At 41.2% G+C, this 14995-nt stretch overlaps 1 protein-coding gene across 1 annotated transcript in view; it reads left to right on the top strand.

Moving 5' to 3' along the window:
* Klhl20 (kelch like family member 20) overlaps window positions 1-7800 on the top strand; it is a 46016-nt gene extending 38216 nt beyond the window's left edge. The window contains exons 8-12 of the mRNA XM_059280772.1: window positions 645-788; window positions 1525-1658; window positions 2547-2755; window positions 4522-4628; window positions 7509-7800. Of these exons, the coding sequence (XP_059136755.1) occupies window positions 645-788; window positions 1525-1658; window positions 2547-2755; window positions 4522-4628; window positions 7509-7593 (679 nt within the window). The 3' untranslated portion in view covers window positions 7594-7800. The remainder of the gene's footprint in view (window positions 1-644; window positions 789-1524; window positions 1659-2546; window positions 2756-4521; window positions 4629-7508) is intronic.
* Window positions 7801-14995: the final 7195 nt, after the last annotated feature.

The following is a 14995-nucleotide window of genomic DNA, read 5'->3' on the forward strand; positions in this document are numbered from 1 at the left end:
TGAAATGGAATTCTGTAGCATTCTGATTTTTTTAAAGAAAAAAAATGTATTCAAAATAAGTGTTAAAATAAATTTAAAAATGTAACTTAGGTTAGGGGTGTAGGTCTGTAGCAGAACAGTTACTAGCATGTGGGCCCCAGCACTGCTCAGTTCAGTTTTCATGTGCTTGATTATTAATCTATTTGAGGGAAGAACAGCCCTGAAGTAGAAATATATGCTTATATGTTCCAAATACTATAATGGATTTTTTCTTTGGGCAATCAGCTCACAAAAAATGACACGGAGGCTTATTATTACTTATGAAAGCTCGGCCTATAGCTTAGGCTTGCCCCACTAGCTCTTATAACTGAAATTAACCCATTTGTATTCATCTATGTTTTGCCTCATGGCTTTTTACCTCTCTTCCATCTTGCATCTCCTATTTTCTCTCTGTGTCCTCTGGTATCTCCCTCTCCTCCTCCCTCCCCCCTCCCCCTCCTCTTTCTGCCTAGCTATTAGACATTTAATTCTTTATTAAACCAATGAGAAGGTGCCTTGGCAAAGACACATCTTCACAGTGTACAGAAAGATTATTCCACAACAAATTACCATAAACACAGCCAAGCTCCAGCACATAATTCAAACTTTTAGTGTGTTCTCTGCAGATATGACCCCAAAACAAACCAGTGGAGCAGTGACGTGGCCCCTACAAGCACGTGCAGGACAAGCGTTGGCGTGGCAGTACTTGGAGGCTTTCTCTATGCCGTGGGCGGACAGGATGGTGTCTCTTGCCTCAATATTGTCGAGAGGTGATTTATTTTAATCAAAATAATTTTCAATTGTGTTAATGGACATACAGAGTTCTTTTAGTATTTTTATGTAGCCCTAAATGGCCTAGAACTTACTATGAGAAAGAGGGAGAGTGTGCGTGCGTGCGTCTGTCTGTATCTGTGTCTGTGTGTGTCTGTGTATGTGTAGGCCAGAAGATGACTTTGGGGGATTGGTTCTCTCCTTCTACCATTTTTATAGCCCCTAGGATCTATTCTTTAATTGATAAAAAATATATTTGTGGTAAACATGATATATTTAAATATTTAAGCCATGTAGAATGGCTAAGTCAAACTAATTAACTTTGGGGGTTTGGTGAGAACAGTTAAAATCTACACTCAACAATTTCAACAGTAACTACTCACCATGTTGTACTTTGGATTTCTTGAACTTATTCTTTGCCCAGCATCTCTCTGATCCTGCCAACCCCTCACTGCAGGAGGAGTCCATTCTACTCTTTGCTTTTATAAACTAGACTAATTTTAGATTCTGTCCTCAAGATCATATGGTATTTTTTTCATGTGTCTGATTTATTTCACTTAACAAAATGTTCCCGATGTTCTTCCCATTGTCACAAATGACAAAATCTGGTGTGTGTGTGTGCTATGGTAAATGTTTTTTAAGCTATGGTAAATCTCCGTATCCATTATATCTCTTGTGGTTTCAGACCTGTGGAAATGACGTGGACTAATAGGAATACGTCTTTCCTCCTTGCAGGTATGATCCAAAGGAGAACAAGTGGACTCGGGTGGCTTCTATGAGTACTAGAAGACTCGGAGTCGCTGTGGCTGTGTTGGGAGGGTTCTTATATGCTGTAGGTGGCTCTGATGGAACATCGCCACTCAACACAGGTCAGTCCCTCCCCAAGGCAGTCTGAGTCCCAAAAGCAGCACGTTTTCCTGGGAAGAATCCATCTGTACTGGCTGGTTTTGTGTGCCAGTTTGACACAAGCTAGAGTCATCAGAGAGGAAGGAGCCTCAGATAAGAAAATGCCACCATGAGATCCAGCTATAAGGCATTTTCTCAATTAGTGATCAGTGGGGAGGAAAAACATACTTTCTAAATAGAGTGATTTCCCTTTCTCCCATAATCACAACCTGCCCTCAAAAAAAAAAAGAATTTTTTTTTTTAAGAATTCTTTTAATACAAGAATAAATAAAACCTTAGAATTACAAGCTTCTTTGCCTTTTCAGTCTAGAGATAGTGGGTGTTTTCATCTAAGGATATGTCAGTGGCACACCCATGAGATTCATTGTTATGTATCTTTAGTAGCTTAAAAGACACCAGCATGGTAAAGCATGCCTGTAATCCCAGTACTTGGGAGGCAGGAACAGGAGGATCATGAATTTGAGGCTAGCCTGGGCTGTATAATGAGTTCTAGGCCTGTACCACAGAGCAAGACCCCATCTTAAAAAAGCAAAACATGAATAATAAGTAATTAAATAAATAATATGAGGAGTACAAGAGTACAGAAGCTGTTCAATTATGACAATAAAATTTTAGTGCTAAACTTTTCTTATAAATCACAATCTAGTTCCACCCAATTGGAAGATAAAGGGAGCACATTAATTAGTTATGTAGCCAAAACTAGAACTTAACACATGTCCTTTCCTCCGAAGATGACTGCAAGAAACTGGTTCCCGATCAGATTATTTACTGAAAATAAATGTCATTGCAGTTTTAGTGGCTGTGAAGGGAGCAAAGAGTGGTCATTTTCTGGTCTTTTCTTTTCACTGCAGTGGAGCGCTACAATCCTCAGGAAAATAGATGGCACACCATAGCCCCTATGGGGACCCGAAGGAAACACCTAGGATGTGCAGTGTACCAGGACATGATCTATGCTGTGGGAGGGAGAGATGACACCACAGAGCTCAGCAGTGCTGAGAGGTACAACCCCAGAACCAACCAGTGGTCTCCCGTGGTGGCCATGACATCCCGCAGGAGTGGAGTAAGTGCGGCTGCTGAGAGCTGGGAGCTTGGAAACAAGCCCTGGGGCGGGGGTGGGGGGCGGGGGAGTGCAGAAGGAATGCTCTGAACTGTGAGCTACACTAGGACACTGAGGAGGTGATGTCCTGATCTCCACGTGCTTAATTTCAATTGTCTCAGCTGTCAAGATGCTTTTAGACAAAACAAGAGGAAAAAAAAAAAAACCCAAACCAAAAAGCTTGTATTTCTTTTTTTTTGTTGTTGTTGTTTTTTTTGTTTTGTTTTTTCGAGACAGGGTTTCTCTGTGTAGCTTTGCGCCTTTTCCTGGAACTCACTTGGTAGCCCAGGCTGGCCTCGAACTCACAGAGATCCACCTGGCTCTGCCTCCCGAGTGCTGGGATTAAAGGCGTGCGCCACCACCGCCCGGCTTGTATTTCTTTTGATTGCTTTTAACTGCAGTAGCTAAATATTTTCCATCCATTCATATGTTTAATTGTGTAGTTTTTTTTTATTGTGTATGTTCTATCAGCTACTTCTCTGGAAGGTATCTTCCCTATATCATCTACTCTTCTTTTTAACTTCTGTATATTAGCACTAACTATTCCTATGTAATATTTCTAGCTATTTTTTCCAAGTAGACTTTGCATATGAATACAAATATTTAGGTAAAACGTATCTGGTCCAAAGCTGGTTTGGGTCTGTCCCATCTACAATGGAGGCCAGATCTAGCTGAGTATTGTGCTCTCATGAGTGAATGGCCTGCCACTAAAAGATGTCCAAGGTGGAACATAAAATCCACCCTTCTGGGAATGTTTGTCTCGGAGAAACCTAACCCATTAGCCCTAATGATGGCAGGAGTCCATCAATATAGGACACTTACTCAACAGGAAGGAGAAGTGAACAGTCCCTAATGACTCCGTAATCTGAGGATAAAAAGGAGCAAATTCTGTTTGTGAAAGTCAAGGGGCTTCACTGAAAAGCACCAGCAAGTGAAAGACTCACATATCTGTGGCTCTTTATTACTAAAAACTTAACAGATTTTTAGTTATATTTCTGTTATTCTCACTGCTCCATCTTGATTATATTTTCATTCAGTTAGAAGGCAGAAATGTCTACAAAATTCTCCTTATGGAGCTCTCAGTCTGGTGAAGGAAACTGAAATGTTTACTTACAGTAGAGATGTGCTGTGGTAGTGGTGTATGTGATAAAGGACATGGGAGAAGGGGTTTAATTCACCTGAGTTATTAAAGCCTGTATACTATTGCAGAGATTAACAGTTAGGTCAGCATTACTAGAGCATAGAGTACATTAGGGGAGAGGGAAATGTAGGAGGTGAGGCCAAACGTGGTGGCCTGTAACCGATTTCTGAAAGGCCTGAGTGACATTGTGGACCTTAAACCTGTCGTTGGGTAGAAGGGAGGCTAAGGAGTTTCTGAACAAGAGTGACATGTTTATATGTGTATTTTTAAGAATATCTTAGTAGCAGTTTAGAAAGTGGGTTAAAATGAGCAAACCGGCAGTAGGAGCAGTGTGGAGATTCTTGTTTGTGTCTAGTGAATGGTTTTCTAAATTTTACAAATACACCTTCTGATTCTTGTGTACATCTTATAATTAGATAAATAATGTAATGGTTCCCATAACTTCACAGTCTACTGCTACTTTGTCCTTCTGAATTCATGGAAACTATAAAATGAAACCGTGAGAGATGTGAGCAGTCGGTCTAGAGAAGGTCTAAGTTTCCCGGTCCTTGTCTCAGTTCTCCAGCAGCCACGGTGCTTTCTCTTCCAGGTTGGGCTGGCGGTGGTCAATGGACAGCTCATGGCAGTAGGAGGTTTTGATGGCACAACATACTTGAAGACCATTGAAGTTTTTGACCCAGATGCCAATACGTGGAGGTAACCTTTAGACTGTTGTGAGTCTTTTCATTACTGACTTGAAGTCATGAGCTTGAGAAAGATCACGACCACTAAAACTGGGATGGCCAGTGTCCTGAAGTCCTCGTGTGGTTTCCTGAAGGGGCTGCGGTAACCCAGATATGATGATGCATTGTAACTTGTTGTTCTGAAGTAGCTGATAAAAGGTTTCAAAATTCTTCTAATAACCATCATTTATATAAGTAGAGGTGAGGGAAACAATGAAAAATATCATTTCTGTTCTCACCACATCCTGCCGGCGAAACCAAAGTACCAAGAAAATAAAAGATGTGCTTAAGTAAGCTCGGAACATTATTAGACTCAGAACCCAGGCCTTCAGTTCTGTTTGTCTGTACAGGTTCTAAGGGGTAAAAATGTAGTTACTTTCGAAAAATATTTTAAAACCTTTTCCTTTTAGCTTTTAAAAGTGTATTGATACAGAGTCTTCTGTTTTGAAATCCAGCCTGTTTTAATGTTCACTTTTAGATAGGAAGCTACGTCTTATTTTTGAGAGTTTACCTACGTTAAACTTCATTTGATAGGTTTTATGTTTGTTTTAAATCCTCAGGGCTGGGTTGGGCACAGTGGTAGAGTACATGCCTGGCTGGATGAGAGCCTGGGTCAACCACTAGCACTGTCCCTCTCTCAAAATCCAGAGGCAGATGCTAAGCAGGCCCTCCCTCCAATTCCTCTTAGAGATTGAAATGACTTCTTGGGATTCTCTGTGGCTGAGTAGTCACAGTACTAAGGTCAGATGAATAACAACTTAGTACCTTTTGCTCAGACTTAACATTTTTCATGCCATGCTCATTAGATTTCCTGAGTGTTCTGATCCCAGAGGGAACGAAAGTGAAGACAGATTCCTTGCAGAACCAGTGTTGGCACTGTAGTGCCATCCTGGGTGGAGTGCTGTGTGTTTAGCAAGCCAAGAAAGGGGCTAAGACGACAGGGAGGAAGGGCTGCCTGGAAAGGGCGGCCAGGGAAGCCTCACCGAAACGGTAAGGACAGCGGAGAGCAGGTTTGCACAAAGCGAAGCTGACGCTTGTGGAATGGTTTCTTCCCTATACAGGTTTTTTTAAAATAGGAATTTAGAGTAAGCATGATTTAAGAAATAGCTACATTTACTTCTGTCTCATAGTTGCTATAATTTACGTATAGACTTTTATCAGTAACCATTCACTAGAGTTAGTAATGTATGGAGAATAATATTCATGAAATTCTTAAAAATAATCTGCAGAGAAGTTAATACCTAAATCTCTGTAGTTTCAAAAAGTATCTCAAACTTTTTTCTTGTTTTGGATTTTTTTTGTTTGTTTTGTTTCATTTTTTGAGATGGTCTCTCTCTGTAGCCCAGGCTGTCCTAGCACTTACTATATAGACCAAACTGGCCTCAAACACAGAGATCCAGCCACCTCTGCCTCCTGAGTGCTGAGCTTAAAGGTGTGTGTTACCATGCCCAGCCCAAACTTTTTACTTTGTTTTTGATGTGGGCTTTGTGAAGCAGGGTTTCACTATAGCCCAAGCTAACCTGGAACTTACTCTGCAGCCCAGGCTGCCCTCGAACTCACAGCAATCCTCCTTCCCCAGCCTCCTGGGTGCTAGGATTATCAGCGTGGGACCATGCTTGGTTGTTTTGGTTTTTAAGAAAGTATCCTTTTGTAGCCTAGGTTAGCCCAGAACTATGTAGGCCAAGGTTAGCCTTGAGCTCAGATAGTCATCCTGCCTCATCCTTCCATGTCCAGTGATTACAGGTGTGTGTTACCATACCTGGTACATATCCTAAGTCAACTTTATCTCGTTGCTGAATGAGGAGCTAGGTTTTATTTGTTTTTGTTTTGTTTTTTCATTTTTTTTTTACCCTTAAAGTCTTCAACTTTGAAGATGATCTTGTTCACAAATCACAAACTAAATGCTGATATGATACTATATAGACAAGGAATAAAACAAAGAACTGATGGACTGGAGAGAAAGAACAGTTGGTAAAGTGCTTACTATGCAAGCATGGGGACCTTAGTTAATCCACAGAACCCACAGAACAAGCCAGACATGGTGGCATGCATCTGTAATAGCAGAGCTGGGGAGGTAGAGACAAGGCTGGTGCCTGGACTCCCTGGCCAGTCAGCCAAGCCTACTTGATGAGTTCCAGGTCACTGAGAGACCCAGTCTCAAAAAACAAACAAGATGATGTCTTCTGCAGAATGACATCTAAGGTGATTTCTGGTCTCCAGACATACAAGCACCTATACACAGTATATACAGATACACAACAAGAAATGGAAAGAGGGACAGAGGGGAAAGGGGACAAAGAAATTGTGCAGCTTGGCTAGGTGGCTCTACCTATAATCCTAGCCCTTTGGAAGCTAAGGCAGGAGGATTGCCATGGGTTTGAAGCCACCAGGCTGGAGTAAGAACAGCTCAAAAATAAAAATAATTGAGGCTGGTACAGTGGTACATACCTATAATACCAGCACCTCCACAACCATAAGCCTAGGAAGGTCCTAACAAGAGCCTATCTCAGAAAATAAAACATTAATTAATAACTGAGAAAGTTTTAGGCAAAGAGAAGATGTATCTGGGAAAATAAATAGCCAGACATAAAATTAAACACAAGAATGTAGAACATAAGGTTTGCATGTTAGAAGCCAGTCTGTGTGTCTCTAGTGCAAAAAGGTGAGCAGATAGCCACTGAGAGCTTTTCTTTCAGTCATGAGCTGAATTAATTCTGCTACTTGACTGTGTTCAATTTGCTTCTAATCTTTGGAAGAGTTACGTAAAGCTGAAAATGTTGTGAGTGATGTCTTCATTTAGAAGGAGCAGAGCTTTTACCAGTTAGGAAATAAGCGTTTGTTTCTGTCTTTGCAGGTTATATGGAGGGATGAATTACCGTCGGCTTGGAGGTGGTGTAGGAGTTATTAAAATGACACATTGTGAATCTCATATATGGTGAACACAGAAAAAAGTCTTGCATACGCTCCTTTATATTTGGAAGAGCCTTGACTTTGAAGCTTTGTACAGCTGAGAAAACATTAGAACAAAATTTATTCTTTGCTGGTGCCTCAACATGCAGAACTACAAGTCTAACGACGGAGCTCACCTGCAGACGCCTCCTTTGCACAATACCTTTCCACTCTCTGCAGAAGAGGGTTTATTTCTGGCTTTATCATGGAATTTTGATGGGATTTTTGTTTTTGTTTCGTTGGCTTGGGTCATTTGGGGGTTTGTTGTTGTTTTTCCTTTCTTTTTCTTTTTCTTTTCTTTTTTTTTTTTTTTTACTTATCCTTCCTATCATTAAAAAAACAAAGAAAAAAAGAAAAAAGGAGAAAAAAAATTCCAAGCTGCAAAGTTTACTTTACTTCCTAGGTTTTTGTTTGATTTTGAAAATACTGATAAGGGCAGAAGGGCTACATATGATCTGGTTGTTACTCCTATTAGACACTATCCATCTACCAAGATTGCCAATGATAAAGACAGATGTGCAAAGTATATTCACTAGTTACCATTCTTGCACTAACTATTAAAACACTCCAAAATGTAAAGGGGACTGGAAATGGTCCAGTAAGAGCATGTGCTGCTTTTCAGAGGACCCAGGTTCAGTTCCCAGCACTCACATCTGGCAGCTTACAACTGTGTAACTCCAGCTAGGTCAGTGGTTCTCAACCTCCCTAATGCTGCAACCCTTTAATACAGTTCCTCATGTTATGGTGACCCCCCAACTGTAACATTATTTTCATTTGCTACTTCATAACTGTAATTTTTGCTCCTGTTTTGAATCGTAATGTAAATATCTGATATGCAGGATATCTGATATGCAACCCCTCGGAAAAGGTTGTTTGACACCCCCCCCCAGGGTCATGACCCACAGGTTGAGAACAGTTGAGCTAGGGGATCCCGGACTCTCTTCTGGCCTCTGCAGGTACCTGCACTCCTGTGCATTCATACACACACATATACCCCACAAGTATGAGTAATTCAAAATAAAATTTATTTTAAATGTAAAAGAAAAAACGAGAAAACACCTCATAGGACAGTTCAGAAGGAATATGAAATCCCCAAAAGCAGAACAAGCTAAATTTTCATTCATCAGTGGACGTTTACATCTATCTAACTGAACTTGCTTTCCACTCCATTTCCCTTTTGTCCTCTAATATTTTCATAGAGTTTCTGCCACATGTACCTAGGTCTCTGCTCAGTGCCTCTTCTAAAAACAGTGCAAGTCTCATTCCTCATCTTGAGAACTCCAATAAATCAAGTGCAACTTTGTAAGGGTTTTTGCTCACGGGTGTTACCACCTGCAACTTTCTTTCCTATCTCCTCATTGCCGCCAGGGGCCACCAAGGAAAAATGACCTCTCTCCAGCAGTGGATTCTGCTGTTCAGTTTACACTGGATGTTCTGAGCTGACCTTTAGTTACACGCTCCAAAGGAATGATGTCTTCAGTTCGTGTTAGCAGTGCATGTGAAGGATGTCAAGGTAGCTGAAGCATCCAGTCAGAGCTGGGGGCTTTAGGCTAATTATATTTCACTCTCTTTCATCTCATAAGGCCACTGTTACCATGTCTCTTAAGTTGCACTTTCTGATGAAAGGTTAAAATTTTTAAGGAAATAAATGAAAGTTTTAGTGCCTAAGGTCCTCCCCTCCATTATAGTTGTAGACTGGTTTTTCTTTCAGTGGGTTTTGCAGGAAAACCTTTGAATGAGACTTTAGCCACAACCAAAAGGAATAACCTTTACCTTCTTCCTCTCCCCTACAACAAAATGTTTGGCAACTTTTGTGTTTACATTTAAACATCATTTGCACCTTTTTCAAGGAAAAAAATAAGTATTTGGTAAACAATTGTTTACATGTATCATTTATGCTTTTTTCTAGCATGTATAACTTTTTAAAATAAAGGTAGTATTTACCATAAAGTTTTTTAAATTTTTTGTGTTTTTAACTTTTTTACTCTGTGTGTGTGTGTGTGTGTGTGTGTGTGTGTGTGTGTGTGTGTGTGTGTGTAAGGGGTGGGGTGGAGCATGTCACAACACCAGAGGACAGTTTGCAGGTTTGCAGGAGTCGGTCCTCTCCTTCCATCATGTGGATTCCAGGAATCAAATGCAGTTCATCAGGCTTGGCAGCAAGTGTCTTTACCTGCTGAGCCATCTCTCCAGTCCTGATTACTGCCATTTGGTACTTCTTACTTCACTGTTTATTTGGATTTTTAATGTTTGTATCTTACATTACTTTTATATGTTTTATATATATGCACTTATATTACAAGTGCTTCATCCTGAAACTGATACAATGAAGACTTCTCATTTTGTATTTTATAGTACCCAATCTATAAATACATTTTCTGGTGTGTAAGAGTCCTACAATTTTGGACTGAAAGGGCTAATCCTCTAGTCCAAACCCATTTAATACACTTACCTAAGTCTGAATACCAAGGAAGTCTGCCTGTATATTTAATGATGGAACTGATGTTTCATATTTTGCCAAAGCCCTATTCTGCCTGTTTTTATGCCACATTACCACTAGAGTTATCTGAAACATAGCCTACAATAATACAATAAGACTGATAACAGTTTGATTCAGAAATGTCTCTCAAAGGCCTATTTCAAAGCAAAAGGATGTTTCTGAGTCTGAGGACACATGCCCAAAGTGATTTAGATGAGTGGAAGTTTGGGGTTCACTAAGCCAGAACAGTCTCTACCTTCAGAAAGCTCTCACATTAAAAATGGGTATGATCAAATGGTTCTCAGAGTATCGGCTTCAGGCCCCAGGATTCTTTCAAAGCATCCATGAGCCGAAGCAATGTCCTTAGTCAGACTACGTGTTTGGCTTTTCACTGTGACAAAAGCAACGAGAGACAAAACTGCTGGTGCCTCAACACTAATGACAAACCTAACAGTTTGGTGGAGCACCAAACTATGACCAAGAATTCCCTACCATCGACAGACACGAGTTTTGGTTGGTTGGTTGGTTGGGTTTTTTTGTTTTGGCTTTTAGTTATTATTATTTATTGAGACCAATCTTGCTATGTAGTCCAGGCCTGAGATTTGTGGGCCACACTCGGCTTTGAATAAGGGTAGTAAAGATTTGAACCTAGGTCCTCAAGCTACAGCAGCACCGAGAAAGCTGAAGCAGGAGCAAGTGCCTGGCGTTCAAGGCCAGCCTAGGTTCTACAGTGAGACTCAAAAAATCCAAAAGAGATGTTGAACAAACACTGCTCCTAGGGCTGTGGATGAGCTCAGTTGGTAGAGTACTTTTCGTGCATGCACACATTCCTGGGCTCGGGCCCCAACACCACAGAAACCAGGCATGGTAATGTACTCCTACAGCCTCAGCACTTGAGAGGTGAAGACAGCATTTCAAATTCACAGGAGGCCCGATATCTAAGTAAATAATAAATAAATAATTTAAAAGCCCAGCAGTTAAGATCACTGGCTGCTCTTCCAGAGGTCCTGAGTTCAATCCCAAACAACCACATGTTGGCTCACAACCATCTGTAATGGGGTCTGATGCCCTCTTCTGGAGTACAGGCATACAGACAGACAGACCACTCCTACATAAAATACATATTTTTTAAAAAGCTCCAAAAGTGAAACAAAATCGTATGCTCATAAAGTGAAATGAGATTAAGACATAACACAGGCAAGTTTCCTAGGTTGGTTCAACTCAGTTCTCATCTACACAATAGAAGACTTGATTAATATGTGCTTAATCTACAAGTATTTATTAAGAACTCTAAATATGAAGGCTAAGCATGATCGCTTCTTCCTGCTAATGGAGCTCACAGGTGATGTTCCCCCTGTGATCCTAGACACAATTCTGAAAGTTTGTGCCCTGTATGCTAAAGCAAAGGCTAACACTTCCACTGCTTAGACACTAGTCAAAAGATGGCATTAATATACACTGGATCATTTTTAAAATATATAATTCACCCCTGCAGTAGGATTAAAAACCAAAATATATTAGTGGCTTCAGACCATTTGTTCTCTTCATTTTTCAGAAGGTTTTGATGGCAAGTTCTCTACAGCAGAATGACATTAGAAATAGGGCGCGGACCCGCCTCTACTGAATGTGCCTCCCCATGGGAGGTCTTACCTTCCTGTGAGAGAGAATGGGGGGGGGAGTTGGGAGGGGGGGCTGAAGGGGCGGGAGGAGGGAAGAGGAGGGGATCTTTGATTGGTATGTAAAATGAATAAAAAATTTTTCTTAATTAAAAAAGAAATGTGTCTAAAAGATAAAATTTCGGGCTGGGGATGTAGCTCAGATGATAGGGTACTGGCCTAATGTGTACAAAACCCAGACTTTGATCTCCAGCCCTGTATGAACCAGGTATGGTGGCTAACACCTGCAATCTTCCCACTCCAGGGCCGGGGGCTGGAGGGGCGGAAGTTGGAGGTCCTCCCCAACTACATAGCCAGACTAGACTATGAGACCCTGTCTCAAAAAGAAGAAAAGAGGAGAAGGAAGAAGAAGCATCCTCTTTTAACACAAATCTAAGATGCTCTAAGAGAGAATAAAAGTTTTAAATTTTTTTTTATTGAAAACAGATTTTTTTCTTCATATAATAAACACTGGTTACGGTTTCCCCACCCTCTACTTCTCCCAGTTCCTCCCTCCCTACTTTCCTTCCCATCCCTTCTCTCTCTCTCTCTCTCTCTCTCTCTCTCTCTCTCTCTCTCTCTCTCTCATTAGAAAGCACACAGGTAGGGGAGCTGGAGAGATGGCTCTGAGGTTGAAAAGCACTTGTTGCTCTTGCAGACCCAGATTCAGCTCTCAGCAGCCACCACACACACACACACACAGAGAGAGAGAGAGAGAGAGAGAGAGAGAGAGAGAGAGAGAGAGAGAGAGAGAGAGAGAGAGAGAACAGGCTTTTAAGGAGTAGTAATAAAATAAGATCAAACAAAACTGACACATTGGAATTGGACAAACAAGCAAACGGAAGGAAAACAGTGCCAGGAGAAGGCACAGAAACAGACCCCTGGTTCACAAACTCGGGAATCCCATCAAAACACTAAACTGGCCAGGTGGTGGTGTCACACGCATTTAGTCCCAGCACTTGGGAGGCACAGGCAGGTGGATCTCTGAGTTCGAGGCCAGCCTGGTCTACAAAGGGAGTTCCAGGACAGCCATGGCTACACAGAGAAACCCTGTCTCAGATAACAAAAACAAAACACTAAACTGGAAGCCATGATATATTTGCAAAGGACCTGGTGCAGACCCATGCAGGCCCTGTGAATGCTGCTTCAGTCTCTGCAATTTTATATGAGCTTTGATCATGTTGATTTAGACTCTTAAACTTCAGAGAATCTTGGGTTGTTTTCATTTTGTTTTGTTTTGTTTTGTTTTGTTTTTGGTGTCCTCCATCCCCACTGACTCTTGAACTCTTCTATCCTCCTATTCCACAGGGTTCCCTGAGCCCTGAGAGTAGGGGTCAGGAAGAGCATTAAGGGAGACATCCAATTTAGGGCTGAGTGTTCCAAGGTCTCTCATTCTCTGCTGTAGGAGGAAGCTTCTCTGATGATAGCTGAATAAGGCACTGATCTGTGAGTATAGCAGAATGTCATTAGGAGTCATTCTATTGCTACTTTTTTTTTTTTTTCAGAACAGTATTATTTGGTTTTACCCTGGGTTCCGGAGCCATCTAGTCTTAGGTTCTTGGTCACCCAAGCAGTGTTGGGTATGGCTTCCATCTCATAGAATGGGCCTTAAGCTCAATCAGATATTGTTGCTTACTCCCACATGCTTTCTGCTGCCATCAAACTAGCATATCTTGCAGGCAGGACACCATTGTTGATTCAAGGGTTTGTGGCTGGGTTGGTGTTTATGTTTCTCTTTTGGAAGCAGGCAAAGTGTTGTCCTGTACCAAAGACACTAGGATGTAGGGGTGAAGGTTCTATGTAGGCACTAGATCAGTTTCTCCATATTCAATGAGTTGTATAGGTTTTTGTCTTCAGCAATAGGTCCTTGCTGTCATTTTGTGGAGAGCACCCTACAGTCTTGGCAGCAGCCTGGATTTTGGGGGATTCCAATGGGACCCCTTTGTCCAACAACTCAATTAGATGTAATCCAACCCCAGGACTGGAAGCTTCACCTGATGACAGGAGATGGCCAGCTGAGCCTGTCTCCCCCATTATTTCACAATTTCAGTTAGATAGCCATCATATATGTCTATATTTTAGGAAGTTTTATTGTATTAGGTTTCCATACTATGCCTTAAATGAACCCTAATTTTAGCTGACTCTTTCCATATTCCCTCTCTCATCCCCCTTTTAGCTCTCTCTGACCACTTGATCCTTCTACTACAGACCCCCACAATCCATCCATAATTATTTATTCTATTTCCTCTTCCTAACAAGACTTTTGCAGAATATTTACACTGTGAAGATGTGTCTTTGCAAAGGCACCTTCTGATTGGTTTAATAAAGACCTAAATGGTCAATAGTTAGGCAGGAAGAGGTTAGGTGGGTCTTCTGGACAGAGAGAGAGAGAGAAACTGGGAGGAATCTAGGTGCGCTATTTCACACATCCAACTCAGAGCAAGTTGGATATGCCATATTAAAAAGAGGTAACTGCCGGGCAGTGGTGGCGCACGCCTTTAATCCCAGCACTCGGGAGGCAGAGCCAGGTGGATCTCTGTGAGTTCAAGGCCAGCCTGGTCTCCAAAGCGAGTTCCAGGAAAGGCACAAAGCTGCACAGAGAAACCCTGTAGCGAAAAACCAAAAAAAAAAAAAAAAAAAAAAAAGAGGTAACTGAGCCAAACAATAGAATGTAGATTAATAGAAACAGGTTAATTAAGTTATAAGAGCTAGTTAGAAAAAAGCCTAAGCTAAGGCCATGCTTTCATAATTAATAAGTCTCCAGATCATTATTTGTGTGACAAGAAAGCCTGCTGCACAAGACTTACCTGCCCCCACTAGTCCTTTACTCTATACCTAACCTCTGTGTGGTTCTATGGATTATAGCTTGGTTCTCGTTGACTTAAGAGTTAATAGCTACATATAAAAGAATACATATTATATTTGTTTTTATGAGTCTGGGTTACCTCACTCAGGATGATTTTTTTCTAGGTCCATCTATTGGCCTGCAAATTTCATGTTGTCATTTTTTTTAACAGCTGAGTAATACTCCATTATGTAAATGTCCCACATTTTCTTTATCCATTCTTTTGTTAAGGGACATCTAAGTTGCTTCCAATTTCTGGCTATTATGAATAGAATAGCAATAAACATGGCTGAGCAAGTGTCCTTACAGAATGATTATGCATCCTTTGGGTATATGCCCAAGAGTGGAGTAGCTGGGTCTTGAGGAAGATCGAGTCCCACCTTCCTGAGGAACTGCCACAGTGATTTCCATAGCGG

The sequence above is a fragment of the Peromyscus eremicus genome, chromosome 15 (genome assembly GCF_949786415.1).
Source record: "Peromyscus eremicus chromosome 15, PerEre_H2_v1, whole genome shotgun sequence".
NCBI classification, from domain to species: Eukaryota; Metazoa; Chordata; class Mammalia; order Rodentia; family Cricetidae; genus Peromyscus; species Peromyscus eremicus.